This window comes from Oncorhynchus mykiss, chromosome 2, assembly GCF_057628025.1.
Source record: "Oncorhynchus mykiss isolate SJ-2025 chromosome 2, ASM5762802v1, whole genome shotgun sequence".
In the NCBI taxonomy this organism is placed as follows: domain Eukaryota; kingdom Metazoa; phylum Chordata; class Actinopteri; order Salmoniformes; family Salmonidae; genus Oncorhynchus; species Oncorhynchus mykiss.
Window position 1 is genome coordinate 19467712 of NC_143023.1, and position 23614 is coordinate 19491325.

Below are 23614 nucleotides of genomic sequence, written 5' to 3' on the forward strand. Positions count from 1 at the left end.
TGACAGAGAGATGGAATGAAGAATAAAAGATACAGCTGAGCAATATAATTGTGTGTTTTTTTTGTTGTTGTGGATTTGGTGAGTTTATGCTGGAAGCCCACTTGCATTGGCTGCTATGTGTGTCTGTACTTCCTGAACTCCACCTACCTGATAAGCTAACTTTACGAGGACAGCGAGATCAAATGTTTGTGACAAACTGTCTTTCACGTCTTAAAGTATGTGGCGAAAATGATGAGACTTTGGTTCAGAACCATTAGTCACCCTGCTGACATGCCTGTCTTGTCTGTCTCTAGCTTATAAATACATCACAACATCACTGTCAGTACACAGTGGGCGGGAGAGACAGGAAGAGAGGAAGATGTCACAGGTGAAGGAAATAATGACGCAAAGGATGGGTAGAGAAGAGAGAGACACACCTTAAAGAATAATAGTTGGGGGGAGAGTCAAAGTTATAGACAACAAATACTTGGCATTTGGTGTGGTGTCTACAGTGCAAAAGGTAAGACTAGATTATCTTATGTGTTGGTAGTTTTCAACACATATTTCTACATTGATATCTTTTGAACTGAAATGAGGCTCAAAGCTAGAAGTTAGTGCAGTCACCATCAAATTGTGATAAACTTACAAATTTTCAACATGTAATTTGTAACATCTTTTGGCATTATTTGTTGTGTGCACTTTTTAATACCTATTTAGAAATGTTACTGAATGAACTCAAATGACAGATTGTTAATGATTTAACATTGTTTATAGAATGGTGATGGAACAGTTATTTGTGGCTGTGCTAATGATGTCTGCACACCTAGCAGTCTCATATCCTCTGGTAACCATTTTGCCCCTTTTAATGTCCATTCTCATTATGTGTTATGACCGCTTATGAAAGTTGTGAGAACCATTTGACACCTGTTACAACATGACAGTAGACCTCATGAAACTGTGTTCGCGTTGTCAGATTACAGAGAGATATTACACGGATGGAGGGAGACAATGCAGACTGTGTCCACCAGGTGAGAAAGAAAGGCCCTCCATCATTACATTTTAATTGACTTTTTGTTCCCTTCTTTTCCTTCCCTCATCTCCACATTCTATCCCTTCATCCTACAATCAACCATTTTTTACAATAATAGCGAGGCAGATCGTTTCAGAATGTGTGTGAGTGTGTATAGGTTCTTAGGAATCATGAGGAAACTATGAGAGAGTTTCTCTCTCTCTCTCGTGATGAGAAGTGGAGCTCTGTGCTATGACCACATCCTTCATTAGTATGCAGACTAGGCCAACAGGCTCTCGCTCTGTGCGCTCCATCTCTTCCTGTTATTCTCTGCTCTCTGCCGCTATGCTCCCTCTCTTCTCAGTCAGCAACAGACCGTGTACTAAAACATTACCTGAATGTGTGTGTGCCTATGGGTCTAAAAGAGTTAGCATTATGTTCTGATATCCACTACTCATGTAGTCTACTACAAGACATTTATAAAACTCCAGCGTCCATCAGTCTGTATTGTTATTGTGGTGCTCTCTTATGTTCTTGACTCCCCTTGTCTCTTCACTCTCTCCTCGCTCCACTCTTTCTACATCGTTCTCTCTATCGCCCCATTTCCCTATACTTTTCCCAAACTTAATTTCCTTTACTCCATATCTGCTGACCCATGTCTTGCAGACGTTGAACCACTGGACACTACCTGTTTCACACTGAGTATTTAAATCTTGTATTCCCGGCATATATTAGAATGAGCTATCTACTGCTGTGCATATCATTCTTAGTATATCTGGTGTAAATTCTTCCAGTGTACATACGCATAGATTGCATTTGGGTTGTTGATTAGATTCGCCCCGCCGTTCTTGAATTCTTACAAAAAACAACACTTAAATGATGTATACTTGTTTGACATTTTACTGTGTTAAGAGCTAGTAACACAAGCATTTCGCTGCATTTCGCAGCATTTCGCTGTGTATGCGACCAATACACTGATTTGATATGTTTCATCTCCCCTCTCTATCTCAGGTCATTATCAGAAGTCCTGTTCAGAGTGCTCTCCCTGTCGAGATGGTTCCTACACAGCACGATTGAACGCAGAGTCCAGTTGTCATTCCTGCTTCAAAGACTGCAAACATGGTACATAAACACGAACACAACTCATTCACAGAACAATGTAACATCTTTATTTAGTGGGAAATACTTCAACTGTATATTGCTTGTAAATATTTTTTGGGGTGGGGCCCATCTCTTCGGAGGACCAAAATAAACTTTGTTGTTATATGTACAGGGCATTCAGAAAGTATTCAGACCCTTTGACTTTATCCACATTTTGTTACGTTACAGCCTTATTTTAAAATTGATTAAATTGTTTTTTTCCCCTCATCAATCTACACACAATACCCCATAATGACAAAGCAAAAACAGGTTTTTAGAAATTTTGGCAAATTAATAAAACTAAATAAAAATGAAATATCACATTTACATAAGTATTCTGACCCTTTACTCAGTACTTTGTTGAAGCACCTTTGGCAGTGATTACTGCCTCGAGTCTTCATGGGTATGGCGCTATAAGCTTGGCTTGGGGAGAGTTGCTGCACAGCTATTTTCAGGTCTCTCTAGAGATGTTCGATCGGTTAAAAAATTTTTAATTTAATTTATTTCACCTTTTATTTAACCAGGTAGGCCAGTTGAGAAAAAGTTATCATTTACAGTCAATAACACAATAGAAAAATCTATATACAGTGTGTGCAAATGTAGTAAGATTAGGGAGGTAAGGCAATAAATAGGCCATAATGGCGAAATAATTACAATTTAGCATTACCACTGGAGTGATAGATGTGCACATGCTGATGTGCAAATAGAGATACTGGGGTGCAAAAGAGCAAATATAAATAACAAATATGGGGATGAGGTAGTTTGGTGGGCTATTTACAGATGGGCTGTGTACAGGTGCAGTGATCAGTAAGCTGCTCTGACAGCTGATGCTTAAAGTTGGTGAGAGAGATATGTCTCCAGCTTCAGTGATTTTTGCAATTCGTTCAAGTCTTTGGCAGCAGAAAAAAGGATGGAAAGGCGGCCAAATGAGGAGTTGGCATTGGGGATGACCAGTTAAATATACCTGCTGGAGCGTGTGCTACGGGTGGGTGTTGCTATGGTGATCATTGAGCTGAGATAAGGCGGGGCTTTACCTAGCAAAGACTTATAGATGACCTGGAGCCAGTGGGTTTGGCGACGAATATGAAGTGAGGGCCAGTCAACGAGAGCATACAGGTTGCAGTGGTGAGTAATATATGGGGCTTTGGTGACAAAACGGGTGGCACTGTGATAGACTACATCCTATTTGCTGAGTAGAGTGTTGGAGGCTATTTTGTAAATGACATCGCCGAAGTCGAGGATCGGTAGGATAGTCAGTTTTACGAGGGTATGTTTGGCAGCATGAGTGAAGGAGGCTTTGTTGCGAAATGGAAGCCAATTCTAGACTTCATTTTGGATTGGAGATGCTTAATGTGAGTCTGGAAGGAGAGTTTACAGTCTAACCAGACACCTAGGTATTTGTAGTTGGCCACATATTCTAAGTCAGAACCATCCAGAGTAGTGATGCTAGTCAGGTGCGGGCAGTGATCGGTTGAAGAGCATGCAATTCGTTTTACTAGCATTTAAGAATTAAAGTCCAGGCTCTGGCTGGGCCACTCAAGACTTGTCCCGAAGACACTCCTGCGTTGTTTTGGCTGTGTGCTTACGGTCGTTGTCCTCTTGGAAGGTGAATCTTTGCCCTGGTCTGAGATCCTGAGCTCTCTGGGTCATGTTTTCATCAATGATCTCTCTGTACTTTGCTCCGTTCATCTTTCCCTCGATACCGACTACAGTGCCTTGCGAAAGTATTCGGCCCCCTTGAACTTTGCGACCTTTTGCCACATTTCAGGCTTCAAACATAAAGATATAAAACTGTATTTTTTTTGTGAAGAATCAACAACAAGTGGGACACAATCATGAAGTGGAACGACATTTATTGGATATTTCAAACTTTTTTAACAAATCAAAAACTGAAAAATTGGGCGTGCAAAATTATTCAGCCCCTTTACTTTCAGTGCAGCAAACTCTCTCCAGAAGTTTAGTGAGGATCTCTGAATGATCCAATGTTGACCTAAATGACTAATGATAATAAATACAATCCACCTGTGTAATCAAGTCTCCGTATAAATGCACCTGCACTGTGATAGTCTCAGAGGTCCGTTAAAAGCGCAGAGAGCATCATGAAGAACAAGGAACACACCAGGCAGGTCCGAGATACTGTTGTGAAGAAGTTTAAAGCCGGATTTGGATACAAAAAGATTTCCCAAGCTTTAAACATCCCAAGGAGCATTGTGCAAGCGATAATATTGAAATGGAAGGAGTATCAGACCACTGCAAATCTACCAAGACCTGGCCGTCCCTCTAAACTTTCAGCTCATACATGGAGAAGACTGATCAGAGATGCAGCCAAGAGGCCCATGATCACTCTGGATGAACTGCAGAGATCTACAGCTGAGGTGGGAGACTCTGTCCATAGGACAACAATCAGTCGTATATTGCACAAATCTGGCCTTTATGGAAGAGTGGCAAGAAGAAAGACATTTCTTAAAGATATCCATAAAAAGTGTTGTTTAAAGTTTGCCACAAGCCACCTGGGAGACACACCAAACATGTGTAAGAAGGTGCTCTGGTCAGATGAAACCAAAATTGAACTTTTTGGCAACAATGCAAAATGTTATGTTTGGCGTAAAAGCAACACAGCTCATCACACTGAACACACCATCCCCACTGTCAAACATGGTGGTGGCAGCATCATGGTTTGGGCCTGCTTTTCTTCAGCAGGGACAGGGAAGATGGTTAAAATTGATGGGAAGATGGATGGAGCCAAATACAGGACCATTCTGGAAGAGAACCTGATGGAGTCTGCAAAAGACCTGAGACTGGGACGGAGATTTGTCTTCCAACAAGACAATGATCCAAAACATAAAGCAAAATCTACAATGGAATGGTTCAAAAATAAACATATCCAGGTGTTAGAATGGCCAAGTCAAAGTCCAGACCTGAATCCAATCGAGAATCTGTGGAAAGAACTGAAAACTGCTGTTCACAAATGCTCTCCATCCAACCTCACTGAGCTCGAGCTGTTTTGCAAGGAGGAATGGGAAAAAATGTCAGTCTCTCGATGTGCAAAACTGATAGAGACATACCCCAAGCGACTTACAGCTGTAATCGCAGCAAAAGGTGGCGCTACAAAGTATTAACTTAAGGGGGCTGAATAATTTTGCACGCCCAATTTTTCAGTTTTTGATTTGTTAAAAAAGTTTGAAATATCCAATAAATGTCGTTCCACTTCATGATTGTGTCCCACTTGTTGTTGATTCTTCACAAAAAAATACAGTTTTATATCTTTATGTTTGAAGCCTGAAATGTGGCAAAAGGTCGCAAAGTTCAAGGGGGCCGAATACCTTCGCAAGGCACTGTATTCTCCCAGTCCCTGCCGCTGAAAAATATGCCCACAGCATGATGCTGCGTCCTCCAGACGTGACGTTTGACATTCATGCCAAAGAGTTCAATCTTGGTTTCATCAGACCAGAGAATCTTCTCATGGTCTGACAGTCCTTTAGATGCCTTTTGGTAAACTCCAAGTGGGCTGTCATGTGCCTTTTACTGAGGAGTGGCTTCCATCTGGCCACTCTACCATAAAGGGCTGATTGGTGGAGTGCTTTAGAGATGGTTGTCCTTCTGGATGGTTCTCCCATCTCCACACAGGAGCTATGAAGCTCTGTCAGAGTGACCATTGGGTTCTTGGTCACTTCCCTGACCAAGGCCCTTCTCCGCCGATTGCTCAGTTTGGCCAGGCGGCCAGCTCTAGGAAGAGTGTTGATGGTTCCAAACTTCTTCCATTTAAGAATGACGGAGGCCACTGTGTTCTTGGGGACCTTCAATGCTGCAGAAATGTTTTGGTACCCTTCCCCAGATCTGTGCCTCGACACAATCCTGTCACGGAGCTCTACATACAATTCCTTTGACCTCATGGCTTGGTTTTTGCTCTGACATGCACTGTCAACTGTGGGACTTTATATAGACAGGTGTGTGCCTTTCCAAATTATGTCCAATCAATTGAATTTACCACAGGTGGACTCCAAGTTGTAGAAACATCTCAAGCATGATCAATGGAAACAGGATGCACATTTCTAAAAATCTGTTTTGCTTTGTCATTTTGGGGTATTGTGTAGAGATTGATTAAAAATGTTTCTTTAATCCATTTTGGAATAAGGCTGTGATGTAACAAAATGTGGGAAAGGTCAAGGGGTCTGAATACTTTCTGAATTCATGGTACATTCTACATGTTACATACATTGCATTTTTTATTTTTTACAGTAGTTACATAGCAAGAGTAAAGTAATTTGATATTTTGATATACATTAGATCTAGATAGATCGATAGTACTTATACATTGTGTTTTCAGTCATAACTAGAACACAAGTTTTTAAACCCACCCCTTAGCTACTCTGTCCAGCCCACCTATCTCCATAAACCCACCCCTCAGCTACTCTGTCCAGCCCACCTATCTCCATAAACCCACCCCTCAGCTACTCTGTCCAGCCCACCTATCTCCAAAAACCCACCCCTCAGCTACTCTGTCCATCCCACCTATCTCCATAAACCCACCCCTCAGCTACTCTGTCCAGCCCACCTATCTCCATAAACCCACCCCTCAGCTACTCTGTCCAGCCCACCTATCTCCATAAACCCACCCCTCAGCTACTCTGTCCAGCCCACCTATCTCCAAAAACCCACCCCTCAGCTACTCTGTCCATCCCACCTATCTCCATAAACCCACCCCTCAGCTACTCTATCCAGCCCACCTATCTCCATAAACCCACCCCTCAGCTACTCTGTCCATCCCACCTATCTCCATAAACCCACCCCTCAGCTACTCTGTCCAGCCCACCTATCTCCATAAACCCACCCCTCAGCTACTCTGTCCATCCCACCTATCTCCATAAACCCACCCCTCAGCTACTCAGTCCATCCCACCTATCTCCATAAACCCACCTCTCAGCTACTCTCTGTCCATCCCAACTATCTCCATAAACCCACCCCTCACCTACTCAGTCCATCCCACCTATCTCCATAAACCCACCCCTCAGCTACTCTCAGTCCATCCTATCTATCTCCATAAACCCACCCCTCAGCTACTCTGTCCATCCCACCTATCTCCATAAACCCACCCCTCAGCTACTCTGTCCATCCCACCTATCTCCATTAACCCACCCCTCAGCTACTCTGTCCATCCCACCTATCTCCATAAACCCACCCCTCAGCTACTCAGTCCATCCCACCTATCTCCATAAACCCACCTCTCAGCTACTCTCTGTCCATCCCACCTATCTCCATAAACCCACCCCTCAGCTACTCTGTCCATCCCACCTATCTCCATTAACCCACCCCTCAGCTACTCTGTCCATCCCACCTATCTCCATAAACCCACCCCTCAGCTACTCAGTCCATCCCACCTATCTCCATAAACCCACCTCTCAGCTACTCTCTGTCCATCCCAACTATCTCCATAAACCCACCTCTCAGCTACTCTCTGTCCATCCCAACTATCTCCATAAACCCACCCCTCAGCTACTCTCAGTCCATCCTATCTATCTCCATAAACCCACCCCTCACCTACTCAGTCCATCCCACCTATCTCCATAAACCCACCCCTCAGCTACTCTCAGTCCATCCTATCTATCTCCATAAACCCACCCCTCAGCTACTCTGTCCATCCCACCTATCTCCATAAACCCACCCCTCAGCTACTCTGTCCATCCCACCTATCTCCATTAACCCACCCCTCAGCTACTCTGTCCATCCCACCTATCTCCATAAACCCACCCCTCAGCTACTCAGTCCATCCCACCTATCTCCATAAACCCACCTCTCAGCTACTCTCTGTCCATCCCAACTATCTCCATAAACCCACCTCTCAGCTACTCTCTGTCCATCCCAACTATCTCCATAAACCCACCCCTCACCTACTCAGTCCATCCCACCTATCTCCATAAACCCACCCCTCAGCTACTCTCAGTCCATCCCACCCATCTCCATAAACCCACCCCTCAGCTACTCTCAGTCCATCCCACCTATCTCCATAAACCCACCCCTCAGCTACTCTCAGTCCATCCCACCTATCTCCATAAACCCACCCCTCAGCTACTCTCAGTCCATCCCACCTATCTCCATAAACCCACCCCTCAGCTACTCTCAGTCCATCCCACCTATCTCCATAAACCCACCCCTCAGCTACTCTCAGTCCATCCCACCTATCTCCATAAACCCACCCCTCAGCTACTCTCAGTCCATCCCACCTATCTCCATAAACCCACCCCTCAGCTACTCTCAGTCCATCCCACCTATCTCCATAAACTGATTTCCATATGCCATACATGTCATTTCTTACCAAGAGTCAAAAAGGTATGTCTACAGTATGGACACTATTTATTACCATGTAATAGCTGTACTAAACCTTTTGTTCTGTGTGTGTGTGTCAGATTTGCACCTGGTGGAGGATGAGCCGTGTACTTCTGTATCGGACGCTAGATGTCGCTGTGAGGCTGGTTTTACCTGCACCGACAAAGACGACCAGACAGGAAACTGTAGAGACTGTGAGAAGATCCCTCAGCTGCCCCCACCTCCCCTGCCACCTAGCAATGGTACTGTACAGTGTGTGTGTTGCCCACTGGCCTTCTCTTATGCCTGTCTTCCTTCACTGTGTTGTATTCTTGCCAGGTTCTGGGTATTGAATCAGTGTGTTTGGCTGTGGATAGATGTGATGTTTTCCTGCCTGTGTGCACTCTGCTCTGATTACAGTAGTGGGCATCAGAATCAACCAGACAGGAACTTCCTCTGAACACAGCAGGACTTCCTCTTTTGCTGGACGCTGTCAACCTCCCAAGTGAGCCTTTAGCCTTTTTAATCCTCCCTAAAACATACTATTGCATACTGGAACCAGACAGATAAACAGGCTCTGGTTGAAGCCTTCTCCTGCCAGGAGGGCCACTTCTGGCAAAGTTATTATTTTATGGTACATAACCTTCATACAACCAGAAGATCTGGTATCAAAGAATTGTCAGATATTTTAGTGGTAATGGATATGGGATATTAAATACATTTCTCAGCTCACTGGCCCCACTTCAGTGTTGACAGGCTGTGAATATGTTACATGATGAGTCCTTTACCTCTGTCTCACCCAGCTGTGACATTCCACGATCACCAGTCTCACAACCAGGCAACGCCACTCATCACACCACAGGTGAGTGTGAGTACGAGTGTGCGTGTGTGTGTCCATCAGTTATTTTAATTACAGTCAGAATATATCGAAACTGTGAGAAGGTACAGATACAGTAGTTTCTCCATCTCCTTTCCCCACCAGCTGACACCAGCAAACACTTGGCAGCCATTTTGTGTCCTATGGTGGTCATTGGAATCCTAGCCGTTATCATTCTGTTATGTATCCGTCGCCCAGGAAATGAAGCCTGTTTCAAACAAGGTAAGGCAGTGTTCCTCTGTTCAGTCTCAACTGTATCATGATCATTGTGTTAGAGCAGACTCTCTCTATGGACACTAGAATGAGATGAGGAAGGATTAGACTGTGATGTTAAATCTCAGGATAGGTCTACACTGGGAGCCAACTGTAGCTTCTTGTGAATGTAATTGAATTAAAAGATTGCAACACTCTCTCTGTGTAGACCTACTTACCAGTTTCTAGTGTCTACATGTACCTAGAAAGCATTAAACTGCAGAGTTAAGATGATAAAACATTGCCCTTTCAATCATAGATGATTAATCAATGAAGAACCCATGAGTGGCTTACCATCAGTTTGCTGGGGTCACTAATAGATTTGTGTCTGTTATTTTCCAGCTCTCAAGTTCTGTAACAAGGTATGTGTAATAACCTACGGTAACTTACTACATTGTGTGTGTAATGTTTACATTGTCATTCGTGTGTTCCTGACCTAAACCCTATATAGGAATTGTTGACAATTGTGTATTCCAATAACTCTGGATTTCTGGTGAATTTCTGTACTCTTATGAAGGGAGTAAGAGAAACGTCGCCTAACAAGACCAAAGAGCCACCTCATCAGCACAATGCCAGAGAGACACAGCCCAGTATTAAGCACCAGACAGTGGATCCACCACCTATTACAGCAGCAAATATAGGTACTATGGATACATACAAATAATTATGTTGACCCCAAGATCTTGATTTAAAAAGGAATCTAAATATGGTGGAGTTACTCCTGTGGTTTTTCCTATAGAGGCACGTCAGTCGTTTAACTTGGAGTTTTGCATGCAGTTTTGAAGTCCATGGGGCATTAGCATGGGAAGTTGATCAGTTTCAAGATCCATAGTGAATAAGGCTGATGATGAATATAGAATCTAATATCACTTTCTCGCTGTCTGTGTCTCTCTCAGGCCCGGTCCATGTCCACAATGCTGGAACAGTCATCTTCAGTTTACTCAACCAGTTCACTGGTATGGGTGGAGGGATGGAAGAGAGAGTGCAGAAAGAGAGGGATGAGGAAGGATGTCCGACCCACCCCACACCCTCCCCTAACATCCATCTATCCCAGGAGGAAAGGGATGGGGAGATGGACTGTGTATTCTTCCCTTCACAGGAACAAGGGAAGGACAGTCACGTTTCCAAAGAGGAGGTGCATTGAGGGGAGGGGGATTGAGGACAGAGGACGCACCAAGTGAAAGCTTCCCTTCTAGGATCAGTTTAGCCAACCATACATCCTAATGTTAATCATAAGGAGGATTAAGACTTACCACTGACCCTGGATCAGTGGTAAGGGACAACATCTACCTGGGGCTCTATTCAGTCTGTATCACTACAGATTGCGTGATAGGAACAGAGGTCATTTCTGATTGAGCCAACATATGCAGCGTTTAATGTGAAAGCAGTCGCTTCTGACACAGGAACATTGCCTTTCCATTTCTTTCAGGCTGTAAAGCTGCACTTCCGCAATACAGATTGAATAGAGCCCTTTTATTTAACTAGGCAAGTCAGTTAAGAACAAGTTCTCATTTTCAATGACGGCCTAGGAACAGTGGGTTAACTGCCTTGTTCAGGGGCAGAACAACATATTTTTACCTTGTCAGCTCAGGGATTCAACATTTTGGTTACTAGTCCAATGCTCTAACCACTAGGCCACCTGCCACTCTTACTCTCAGAACACCAGTGAATCCCAAAACTCTAGAATGGTCATTATTTCCTGTTCTAGACTTAGATAGAGCTAGACATCTCACTATGGTGGTCATGTACACATCCACTTGCTCTCATTTTATTCAACTGTATAAAAAGCTTTGTCTCAACTGCTGCAAACTGTTTTTTTCTGTGTTCATTTGGCACCTTGAACTGTTTTTTTCTGTGTTCATTTGGCACCTTGAACTGTTTTTTTCTGTGTTCATTTGGCACCTTGAACTGTTTTTTTCTGTGTTCATTTGGCACCTTGAACTGTTTTTTCACAAATTAAAAGCAAAATACGAAATATACATTTTCAGTGAATACAGGTGATGGGGCGATTGTATGACATTACAGTAGGCCTGTAACATTTGTGATTCTGTTCTTTAAAATACAGCCACTACTATGTAAGAGTAAACACTGGCATAAAGCATAGATACAGCAAAAAGCATAATAATCATAATGAAGGTATAAAACATCTTCAATATAAACATGTACAGTACATGTATTCAGCACACAAGTCTGTCTGTCTGTCTGTCTGTCTGTCTGTCTGTCTGTCTGTCTGTCTGTCTGTCTGTCTGTCTGTGTCTGTCTGTCTGTCTGTCTGTCTGTCTGTCTGTCTGTCTGTCTGTCTGTCTGTCTGTCTGTCTGTCTGTCTGTCTGTCTGTCTGTCTGTCTGTCTGTCTGTCTGTCTGTCTGTCTGTCTGTCTGTCTGTCTGTCTGTCTGTCTGTCTGTCTGTCTGTCTGTCTGTCTGTCTGTCTGTCTGTCTGTCTGTCTGTCTGTCTGTCTGTCTGTCTGTCTGTCTGTCTGTCTGTCTGTCTGTCTGTCTGTCTGTCTGTCTGTCTGTCTGTCTGTCTGTCTGTCTGTCTGTCTGTCTGTCTGTCTGTCTGTCTGTCTGTCTGTCTGTCTGTCTGTCTGTCTGTCTGTCTGTCTGTCTGTCTGTCTGTCTGTCTGTCTGTCTGTCTGTCTCGTTCACACTCTTCCAGTTACTCTTTCTCGGTCACAGACTCCCACTCCCTCTCTCATCTTTAGCCTGTGTCTTCATACTTCAAAGTGTCTTTTTGTCCTATTTTCTTGTCCTTTCTGAAACTCCTAGATACAGAAGCCACTGCATTAAACCAATACAGCAGCCTGTCTAGCCTTCAGGTTAGTTTCACTTCAATGGGAATGTGAGGTAGTCTGTTTGTCTCCTGGGTCTCCCAGCTCACTTGTGAGTTCTCATCCTCTCCTTTGACACTGACTTCCTCCATCAAACGTCTAGTAGCAGCTCTGGCTTTCCACACACTTCCTGGACCGGCATGGGCACTTCCTCCTCCGCTGTGCTCTGATTGGCTGGAGTTGTCTTTTTGGGAGACCAGAAGCCTGATGGACCAATAAGATGAGGGTTAGGTCAAATGTGCGTGCATATGTATTGTGTTCAATAGAACTACAGGACAGATCAACAGTGACGTGGACTTACTGTTTGGTGAACCAATCCATCGCAGAAAAGGTTTGAGCTTTGAGATGGCAACAAGGCAGGTGAGCAGTAGACACACACACACTGCAGACACACACACCGGGAGCCACTTGCTATCATCTGTTTGTGTGTATGAGAGACAGAGGAGTAGAGAGAGAGGTCAGGGCCATAAAACACATTAACACCGGCATTGTATTGGGTTTTGTGAGAGAGAGAGAACTATGTAGCTCTCATGGCATTTTTACATGTCACTTTGAACACTTTCAGGCCATTTTATCATTTGTATTGTAGTTTACCTTGGTTTGGTTTTGTGCTGGGCCCAATACCAGGTTTGGTGACTGGATTAGGTCTATGATTAGGGATACCAGGCACCGAGTGGTTTGACACTGTAGCTGGCATGATGGGAGGTGTCGGTATGAGTTTGGGTGTGTTCGGGCTGGGGATCTCCTCACAGTCCAGACAGGTGCCACTTCCTCTGCAGCGGTAGCCTGGTTTACAGCTGCACACATCATTCTGCTTGGTGGAACAGTTAGATACATACTGCAGCTCTGTAACGGAACACAAGTCATAGGTGGTCTATTTGTCTGTGTGCCTTCATGTATACTGACTTTGACAGTGTTTTTGTCACATAGTCAAACACAATCTGAAATCATGCCTGAATATGAGAAAATGGCTCATCTTCAAAATGACTCATAGTACCTTGTTGAATCAGGTTTTGACTCACAACGAACTGAAGTGTATATTACCGTCTGACCCCACCCTACACACACACACACACACACACACACACACACAGCAGCCATTTCACTAGAGTGAACATCAGTTAACGTGTTCACTGAGTCTGGCTACTCTCAAACCTCTCTCACCTCTGTGTTTACCCTCTTTAAAAATCTCTATTTTTGTCCCCGCTACACTCGATGACAACGATGTAATGAAAATGTTCTGTCAGCTGTACTTTCCAATGTTTATCTTTAAAGTAAAAAGGTTATTTCCACCGGTGAGATGATATCTGTCTACCACTAACCCCTCCCACTGTCCCCCCTCCATCACCACTGATATCCTTGACATTACTTGGTAGACATGCCATCCCTTCTGCCCTCCAGGCCTCCCAACCCTCCTCTACTCCTGGGTGGGTGAGTCAGTGTTTCTCAGTGCCCCCCTCCCCCTCTCTCTCTGACTGTGTCCCACCATGGTACAGTGAAGGGGGAAATCCCTAGCAGGCTGTGTTTTCATCTGTAAAGTCCTTTGTAACTATGACTTAGAAAAACAGGTGAGTAACAGTTTTAGACAGGCAGACAAGACAAGCATCAGTGCCAATCATAGGTTGCTGGAAATGGGTAGATACACACACACACACACACTCACCACTCATGCTGCAGCCGTCGCAGGATTTGCAGCCTATGTTGAAGTTGTAGCTGTCTGAGTAGTAGCCGCTGGCGCAGTCAGCACACTGGGTAGGGCTGTTCTGACCGGTGCAGCGTCCCACCAGATGCTGACCTGTAAAGGGCAACACGTTAAATGACACACACACACACACACACACCTGATAAAAGTATTTTTCAAAAGACTTACCTGGTGGACACTTGTTGCAGCACCATTGGCTGTCATGCAGTGGCCAAGCATACTGTTTCTCATTGTCGCACGTGAGGGATTGGACAAGAGAGAGGAGAGAAGGGAGGGATAGAAAGATGTGGGTGATCCACCAGAAGAGATGCATCTGAGAGGGATGAAGAGAAAAAGAGGAAGACAGTCAATATTTAACATATTTTACATGAACTTCAGAACATTGACATACACTGATTGTACAAAACATTAGGAACACCTCCCTAATATTGAGTTGCACCTACTTTTGCCCTCAAAACAACCTCAATTTGTCGGGGCGTGGACACTACAAGGTGTCGAAAGCGTTCCACAGGGTGCTGGCCCATGTTGAATCCAATGCTTCCCACAGTTGTCAAGATCGCTGGATGTCCCTTGGGTGGTGGACCATTTTTGATACACTCGGGAAACTGTTGAGTGTGAAAATCCCAGCAGCATCGTAGTTCTTGACACACTCAAACTGGTGCACCTACTACCGTACCCCATTTAAAGGCACTTAAATCTTTTGTCTTGCCCATTCACCCTCTGAATGGCACACACACAATCAATGTCTCAAGGCTTAACAATCCTTCTGTAACCTGTCTCCTCTTCATCTACACTGAAGTGGGTTTAACAGGTGACATCAATAAGGGATCATAGCTTTCACCTGGATTCACCTGGTCAGTCTATGTCATGGAAATAGCAGATGTTCCTAATCTTTTGTATACTCAGTGTTTACCGCATTCATAAAGATATCATCCAACAATATATTATCAAGAGTTAAAGCATTGCAATGGCATGACATTATTGTAGGCCCCCAACAGCAACTATAAGGGACTGTTTCAAGGACATGAGACACAAGAGACCACCTAAAGTAGAAAACATGATACAGACTCCAGACAAAACACCAACCAATGCTGACATTGAAAAACAAAGCGAAAACAAAACCGATGACATAAACACGTCCAACTGTATACCATTATAGATACATCAAGCAAGCCCAGGACTCTAACGACAGACCTGAACAAAACGTGTTTCAGTAGGGAAGGGTAGAGTCCGACTGTATACCATTATAGATACATCAAGCAAGCCCAGGACTCTAACGACAGACCTGAACAAAACGTGTTTCAGTAGGGAAGTGTAGAGTCTGACTTACCGTGTCTCAGAGAGGATGAGAGAATGAGATAGATGTGACTCTGGACCCTCTGACTGTGTGACTGAACTGGGGATCACAGTGTGTCAGAGTATTATTCAAAAGATGAGTCATAAGGGAAACTGCCATTTCAAAAGACTCCTATCTCTCTCTCTTTCTCTCTATGACGACCCCCCTAGTTCACTCTGAACCACTGTGCCGCTTAAAACCCTAAACTTGCCCCTCTTCCTCCCCCTGTCTTTCCACTGCCGTTTGTCGGTCGTCTGTCTTTCATAAAAAACTGTGATATTAGGTTCCAAAACAATCTTTAAGACTCTCTTATGTCCGTCTGTCTCTCTCTCTCTCTCTCACTTGCTCTGTTGCTTTGATGACAAGGTAACTTCAGAGTGAATAGGACTACATTACACTCATCTGTTGCTTTGATGACAAGGTAACTTCAGAGTGAATAGGACTACATTACACTCATCTTAGGACCAGTCATTTTCTTCACTGTAAGCAGCAGCCGTTCTTATTTAAATTCACCGTCCAGTCAAACATACTCAGATCAGACTGAGAGAAATGACATTGGTAGTCTTTACGGACATGTACACAACAGGTCTTGTGGGTTAACTGAATGTCATATTTTGCCTATCATGTTTAGTGTGTACCTGAGTGCGCGTGTGAATGAATGTGTCTGCGCCTGTGTGGTGAGTGTGTGGTTCAACTACATGCAGCCGTGTCTCTCAGTCAGAGGTCACGAGGTTTCATTGACTCTGGTCTGCTCCTTCTCAGCTCAACCTGGATTTTCACAGAAGCCAAGCCACATCACATGACCCTGGGTGAACTGTTACAGCCCAGGGAGCATCGGCAGGGACGACCCTCTACACATCTCCCTCCACCTTCGCCTCAGGCCTCTGGGCATTCACTACTCATACAGCGTACACAGATTACTGTAACAAACAGAAATGACTGGGCTGAGCCTCAGAGACTGCAGAAACAGAAAACCAATGACTGATTCTCATTAATGTTCCTCCAGTGTTTTCTTATGATATGTTTATCATTGGCTGAAGGGTACATTTAGTTTCTTTATTATTATTATTATTATTATTTTAAATGTTTAACCCTCTTCGGAGGACAAATCTGTTTTTTTACAGCTTTTTTGCTACATACACATACATTTTACATATACATTTTACATACATGGTACTTTTATATAAAGCAGTCACATAACAGTTAGACATTACCAAACATAAGCTCTTTAATCCCACCTATCAACATAGACCGCCCTCGTTTGGTTTCCACGTGCCATATATTTTTCAATTATGCTGTGATGTTTTTCAAAATGTTTGAAACTTTCTAATCATATATTATCCACAGATTGTGAGCTAAAGATGAAAACCTTTACTATGAGTATTCTTATATTATTGATTGACTGACTATAGCTTTCCAAATTGCCCAACACTGCTATTTGTAAGGTTAATTTTAATTGCATGTTGTGATTTTTTTTTAACCATTCCTGAACCTGTGACCAGAAACAAGCTACATAGTGGAAATACCAGAACAAATCATCTATTGATTGTCTCTTCGCAGCAAAATCTACAGAGCTGAGATTGTTTTATGCCCCATATATATAGCATTCTGTCGTTGGCAAAAGAAATTGATCATTTAAATGGAAAAACTCAGTGTTGAATCAAGTGTAGTTTTTTGTACCAGTTCATAAACCATATGCCATGGAATTGGTACATTGAAAAGCTCCTCCCATTTATTTTGCAACCTGTATGGTGCAGCTGTCAACATTTTTGTCCTCAGATGAAACTGGTATATTTTTCTATTTATGCCAGTTACTTTCAGCCAATTTGTATCTTTAATATATGGCAGGCAAACAAGTTCCCTACCTTCTCCCTTTTCCACTTGCCTCCTCCATTTTTGTGGTAGTGCTGCAATCAGTTGGTTGTAAATTTGGATTGAGCAGATATTCCCATATACAGTGGGGAAAACAAGTATTTGATACACTGCCAATTTTGCAGGTTTTCCTATTTACAAAGCATGTAGAGGTCTGTCATTTTTATCATAGGTACACTTCAACTGTGAGAGACGGAATCCAGAAAAAAATCCAGAAATCCAGAAAATCACATTGTATGAATCACACCATCCCAACCGTGAAGCATGGAGGTGGAAACATCCTTCTTTGGGGATGCTTTTCTGCAAAGGGGACAGGACGACTGCACCGTATTGAGGGGAGGATGGATGGGGCCATGTATCGCGAGATCTTGGCCAACAACCTCCTTCCCTCAGTAAGAGCATTGAATATGGGTCGTGGCTGGGTCTTCCATCATGACAACGACCTGAAACACACAGCCAGGGCAACTAAGGAGTGGCCCCGTAAGAAGCATCTCAAGGTCCTGGAGTGGCCTAGCCAGTCTCCAGACCTGAACCCAATAAAATATCTTTGGAGGGAGCTGAAAGTCCGTATTGCCCAGCGACAGCCCCAAAACCTGAAGGATCTGGAGAAGGTCTGTATGGAGGAGTGGGCCAAAATCCCTGCTACAGTGTGTGCAAACCTGGTCAAGAACTACGGGAAACATATGACCTCTGTAATTGCAAACAAAGGTTTCTGTACCAAATATTAAGTTCTGCTTTTCTGATGTATCAAATACTTATGTCATGCAATAAAATGCAAATTAATTACTTAAAAATCATTCAATGTGATTTTCTGGTAGGAAAACCTGCTAAATTGGCAGTGTGTCAAATACTTGTTCTCCCCACTGTATCTGTGTTTCTATTCACAATATCATTAACAAATATAATACCATTTAAAAAATGGTTTGATAAAGACTGTTTTCTTATTAATCAGTATACTTGAGTTTAACCATAACAATTGTTGTAATATTTGTGCTCTCTTTTCTGGAGGATAAAACTGAAATTGTAACCAGCTTTGTATGGCTTGCTTAAGAAAGGGCAATACTTTAAACAAAATGTCATTTTCAATTAGTAGGAAATGTACACTGTAATCTGTATAAAGGCAAAAAGGCCATTTTTGAACAAAGGATGATCTACTGGAGAACCATTTTGGGTTTTAATATAACTTATGTATGAGTGAAGCTTTTAGTGAGAGGTTTAAAGCTTTAATATTGAATCATTTTAGGCCCCCAAACTCATATTCATTATATAAATAGGCACGTTTAATTTTGTCTGGTTTAGCATTACAAATAAAATGTTATATTTTTTTGCTCATATGATTTAAAAAACAACTCGTCTGCAGTAGGCAGTGCCATTAGTAAGTAAGTAAGCTGTGATAGGACCAAATAGTTACTCAATGTGATTTTTTCCATAAATATACAAGTATTTACCTCTCCATGGATGCAGAATCGTATCTATTTTTGGTAACTTTCTATTGAAATTAATTGTGGTAAGTTCATTTATATTTTTGGAGATGTGAATACCAAGTATGTCTTCTTCACCATCCGCCCATTTTATTGGTAAACTACAAGGAAGTGAAAACACTATTTTTTTAAATGATCCAATACGTAATATGGTACACTTGTCATAATTAAGTTTTAATCAAGAGAGGCTAGAAAAGTGATCAAGATCTTCAATGAGACTTTGCAGGGATCCAGATTGCGGACTTTAGATAAAACTAGAATCATCGTCATACATTGACACTTTCGTTTTTATCCCCTGGATTTCTAACCCCTTGATGTTCTTGTTGGATCTCATTTTAATAGCTAGCATTTCAATGGCCATGTCACGACTCCTACCGAAGGTAGTTCCCCTTCCTGTTCGGGTGGCGCTTGGCGGTCGTCGTCACTGGCCTACTAGCTGCCACTGATCCCCTTTCCCCCTTTCTGTTTATTGGTTTCACCTGTGTTTGTTTTAGGCTGATTGGTCAGGCTTTATTTAGGGGCCTGCTGGTTGTGCGGGATTGTTTGGTGTACACGTCTGTGTGTCTCGGTTTGCCCATGTTCTTGGGTTTTGCTGGACTGTTTAAGTCCCCCGTGTTTGGGGCATTTGTTTTGGTGTGCGCCCCGTGTTTCGTGGGGTTGGTAAGAGATTCACAACAATTAAAGAAATCCAGGCATTTATATATAAATTCTAGTCGTACTTTATCAAACGCCTGATATGGTCTGGTATATGGTCAAGCCCTGGTGTTTTTCCAGACTGAAAATATTTTATTGCCTCAAAGTTCCTCTTCTGTAAGTTGGCCTTCACACAGGTCTTTCTGTAAATTAGTTAATTTCACATTATTATTAGGAAAGAAATCCTTACAGTTAACATCATTCAGTGGGAATGGAGGAGCCTGAAGAGACAACATATTTTGAAAGAGGAAGCTAAATATTTAAAGCACATCATTTGTGTCACATTTGTGATCTGAGTGGGCATTCTATGTTACATGTCTAGTTTGTCCAGTTCTATGTTCGGCCTGATATGGTTCTCAATCAGAGGCAGGTGTTCGTCATTGTCTCTGATTGGGAACCATATTTAGGTAGCCTGGTTTTCACTGTGTGTTTGTGGGTGATTGTTCCTGTCTATGTGTTTTCACCAGATAGGCTGGTTAGGTTTTCGTTACGTTCTTTATTTTGTAGTGTTTGTATTGATTCGTGTTTTACGTTTGTTTATTAAAACATGGATCGCAATCTACACGCTGCATTTTGGTCCGACTCTCCTTCTCACCAAGAATACCGTTACAATTTGGTGAATCATGGATAACTCCATCATTTGTAACGAGTTTCTGTAAATTATTTTTGGTAGAATTTCTATGTTGAAGATTCAAGAAAAATGAGCATTTTCACCATTTTCCATCCAATTCGCTTTATTTTTGTAAAACATTACACTTGATGGTTCTTGAATAAGTACCTCCAATTATTTTTGTTTTTCCTCTAATCTATTTTGTGCCTCTATAGTACAGTTTCCGTTACCACCTACCTGCGCTGTTACTTCCTCCATTTCCTGTATTAGTCTAATCTCTTTTGACCAAACCTCCTTTTGTTTTAATGATGAGTATTGTATAGAATGGCCTCTAAAAGTACATTTGAAAGTGTCTCATACAATAAGGGAATCTGCTGTTGTACAAAAAAAAAGTAAATTATTTTGTCTTAGTTAAGAACAAATTGTCATCGAACAGGCTTTGATTCAATTTCCAATATCCACGTGGAAATTCTGTAAGAGTTATAGAGTTTCACCAATTAGATGGTGGTCCAATCGCATTCTGTCTCCTATTAATACTTTTAAACTTTTGATGCCAGCAAGAACAAGACTAGGAAGTAATGAAGACGGCTAGCTTGATGAAGCCTCCTCCATGTATATCTCACTAGGTCAGGGTTTTTCAGCCTCCATATATCCACTAGTTCTAATGTATCCATGATCTTTGTGATCTCCGTAAGTGTTTGAGGGTGATAGTTTGTAGAGTGATTTCCTTTACAATCCATTGAGGTACTTAAAACCGGATTATATTCTCCCACTATAATAATAGATTATTACATTGCTTGTGAGCTCAATAGATTATTATATATATTTTCGAAAAAGTGTGGATCATCATTATTTGTCCCATATAGATTAATTAGCCAGATCTGTTTTGGTCCAGTAGCATATTTAAAATAATCCATCATCCTTGCGGATCTGGTTGCACAATTGGATCAATATTTGTATTAATTAGTATAATCACCTCTTTTGAGTTTCTTTGCCCATGACAAAAATACGTTTGTTTCTTGATGATGTACTGTAGTTGGATGACATCTAGTACACAGAACAGAAGAGACTCTAGATGGGCATACATACACATGTTGCAATTACACTCAAAAGTCTTTACTGTTGGTTGGTGCATCTCTCAATAGTAATTAAATTAACACTAAGTCATTTTAGATTATTTAGTTTAACTCTTAAAGTGTTGTAACTAGACCGAACAAAAAGATAAACACAACATATAAAGTGTTGGTCCCATGTTTCATGAGTTGAAATAAAAGATCCCAGAAATGTTTCATCTGCACAAAACGTGTATTTCTCTCAAGTTTTGCGCACAAATTTGTTTACATCCCTGTTAGTGAGCATTTCCACATCCTTCTTCTTCACCTGCGGGATCGTCTGAGACCAGCCACCCGGACAGCTGACGAAACTGTGGGTTTGCATAACCGAAGAATTTCTGCACAAACTGTCAGAAACCGTCTCAGGGAAGCTCATCTGCGTGCTCGTTGTCTTCACCAGGGTCTTGACCAGACTGCAGTTCGGCGTCGTAACCGACTGGAAAAAGTGTGCTCTTCACGGATTAATCCTGGTTTCAACTGTACTGGGCAAGTGGCAGAACAGGTGTATGGCGTCGTGTGAGAGAACGGTTTGCAGATGTCAACGTTGTGAACAGAGTGCCCCATAGTGGAGTTACGGGAAGGCATAAACTACGGACAATAAACACACCTGCATTTTATCGATGCCCATTTGAATGCACAGAGATACCGTGATGAGATCCTGAGGTCCATTGTCGTGCCATTCATCCGCAGCCATCACTTCATGTTTCAGCATGATAATGCAAGGGCCCCATGTCGCAAGGATCTGTACACAATTCCTGGAAGCTAAAAATGACCGAGTTCTTCCATTGCCTGTATACTCACCAGACATGTCACCCATTGAGCATGTGTGGGATACTCTGGATTGACGTGTATAACAGTGTGTTCCAGTTCCCGCCAATATCCAGCAACTTCGCACAGCCATTGAAGAGGAGTGGGACAACATTCCACAGACCACAATCAACAGCCTGATCTACTCTATGGGAAGGAGATGTGTCGCGCTGCATGAGGCAAATGGTGGTCACACCAGACTGGTTTTCTGATCCACAACCCTACTTTGTTTTAAAGGTATCTGTGACCAACAGATGCATATCTGTATTCCCAGTCATGTGAAATCCATAGACCAGGGCCTAATGTATTTATTTTAATTGATTTCCTTATGAACTGTAATGAATTGAATAGTTGTATGTTGCGTTTATATTTTTGTTCAGTGTAGAACAGCCAGCAGAGGAGTGGGGTGGGGAGCACTTTGAGAAGGAAGTGGGTTCTGAAGAAAGGAAGTACTTCTCACTGCACTGCTGAGCAATCAGATAAACACAGGTAACAGAAAGATAAGGCATATTTATAATCTCTCTCTCTCTCTCTCTCTCTCTCTCTCTCTCTCTCTCTCTCTCTCTCTCTCTCTCTCTCTCTCTCTCTCTCTATATATATATATATATATATATATATATATATATATATATATATATATATATATATATATATATATATATGGAAGAGTGGGGTAAGTTGAGCCAAAGGGTTAGTTGTTTCTAGGAAACCATACACAAAATGAATCATGTGACCAAATATTTAGGAAGAGGTCATCATTTCAGAGTCTGTGAAGGAAGAAACCACATGGAAAAAGCAGCAAGCAAGTTAGGTTCAAAAAATGGATTTTCACAAAGTCAAATACATTTATTGTGATATAGGTTTCTTGATGCTAGTTCTAGGTAAGTTTTAAAGTAGATAGTTTTAACACTTTTATACACAGGAGGTTGGTGGCATCTTATTTGCGGAGGATGGGCTCGTGGTAACAGCTGGACTGGAATGAGTGAAATGGTATCAAGTACATCAAACACATGGTTTCCATTTTTTTTATTCCATTTGTTCCAGCCATTTTTATGAGCCGCCCGCCCCTCAGCAGCCTCCACTGGTTTTATACATCAGTTGGGGTCTCTATAAGCTACAATAGGAGGTCCTAAACCTAGCATGAAAGTGCACCCTTGTAGCTGTGTGGGCAAATATAGTCAAATGGTTTCTTTGGGGTAAATTGTACCATATTGTGTATATGTAATGTATGTAAACTTTGTTTAAACTCTGCTGTCTGTCTCTAAATGTTGTCCATCACTAGCAGCACCATATCACCAAGTCACATTCTGAGTATGTGTAAATGTACTTGGCGAATAACAGTGATTCTGATTGGGCGAGGGGCAAGTTGAGCCAATGTCTAATCAACACACCCCATACAAAGGATTACATTTAGTGTGTTTTATGCATAATATGAATAGTATTTTGAAGACACCTCGCATTTGAGTGATTAGTCAAGTTTAAAAGATGAAAAATGCCTTCCTCAGTTGAGTTTGTGACCCTCTTGGCCACAATTGGTGTTTTCTTCCGTAATACAATGCATTATCGCTGGGATATGAGGTAATGTAAATGTTTTAAAATGTACAGTTAGAAATG

General features: G+C 42.3%; 2 protein-coding genes and 1 long non-coding RNA gene across 3 annotated transcripts; 2 read left to right on the forward strand and 1 right to left on the reverse strand.

Annotated features, from left to right (window-relative positions):
• The first annotated feature begins 293 nt into the window (after positions 1–293).
• LOC110509548 (tumor necrosis factor receptor superfamily member 5) lies at positions 294–11359 on the forward strand. Its single transcript, XM_021590486.3, has 11 exons — positions 294–499; positions 754–823; positions 953–1007; positions 2000–2110; positions 8533–8694; positions 8852–8936; positions 9235–9293; positions 9414–9530; positions 9903–9922; positions 10078–10201; positions 10457–11359. Exons 2-11 carry the CDS (start codon positions 755–757, stop codon positions 10702–10704), a joined length of 1050 nt encoding a protein of 349 aa, XP_021446161.3. The 5' UTR covers positions 294–499; position 754; the 3' UTR covers positions 10705–11359.
• Positions 11360–11552: 193 nt separating this feature from the next.
• On the reverse strand, positions 11553–15544 carry LOC110509570 (uncharacterized). The gene is made up of 6 exons (XM_021590531.3): positions 15420–15544; positions 14258–14402; positions 14051–14182; positions 12982–13233; positions 12689–12805; positions 11553–12591 (listed from the first exon to the last, which is right to left on the reverse strand). The coding sequence occupies exons 2-6, from the start codon at positions 14400–14402 to the stop codon at positions 12479–12481; spliced, it is 759 nt and encodes a 252-aa protein (XP_021446206.3). The 5' UTR covers positions 15420–15544; the 3' UTR covers positions 11553–12478.
• Positions 12568–17075, forward strand: LOC149984893 (uncharacterized). The gene is made up of 2 exons (XR_016484887.1): positions 12568–12747; positions 16188–17075. It is a non-coding gene; the product is annotated as an uncharacterized LOC149984893 (long non-coding RNA).
• Positions 17076–23614: the final 6539 nt, after the last annotated feature.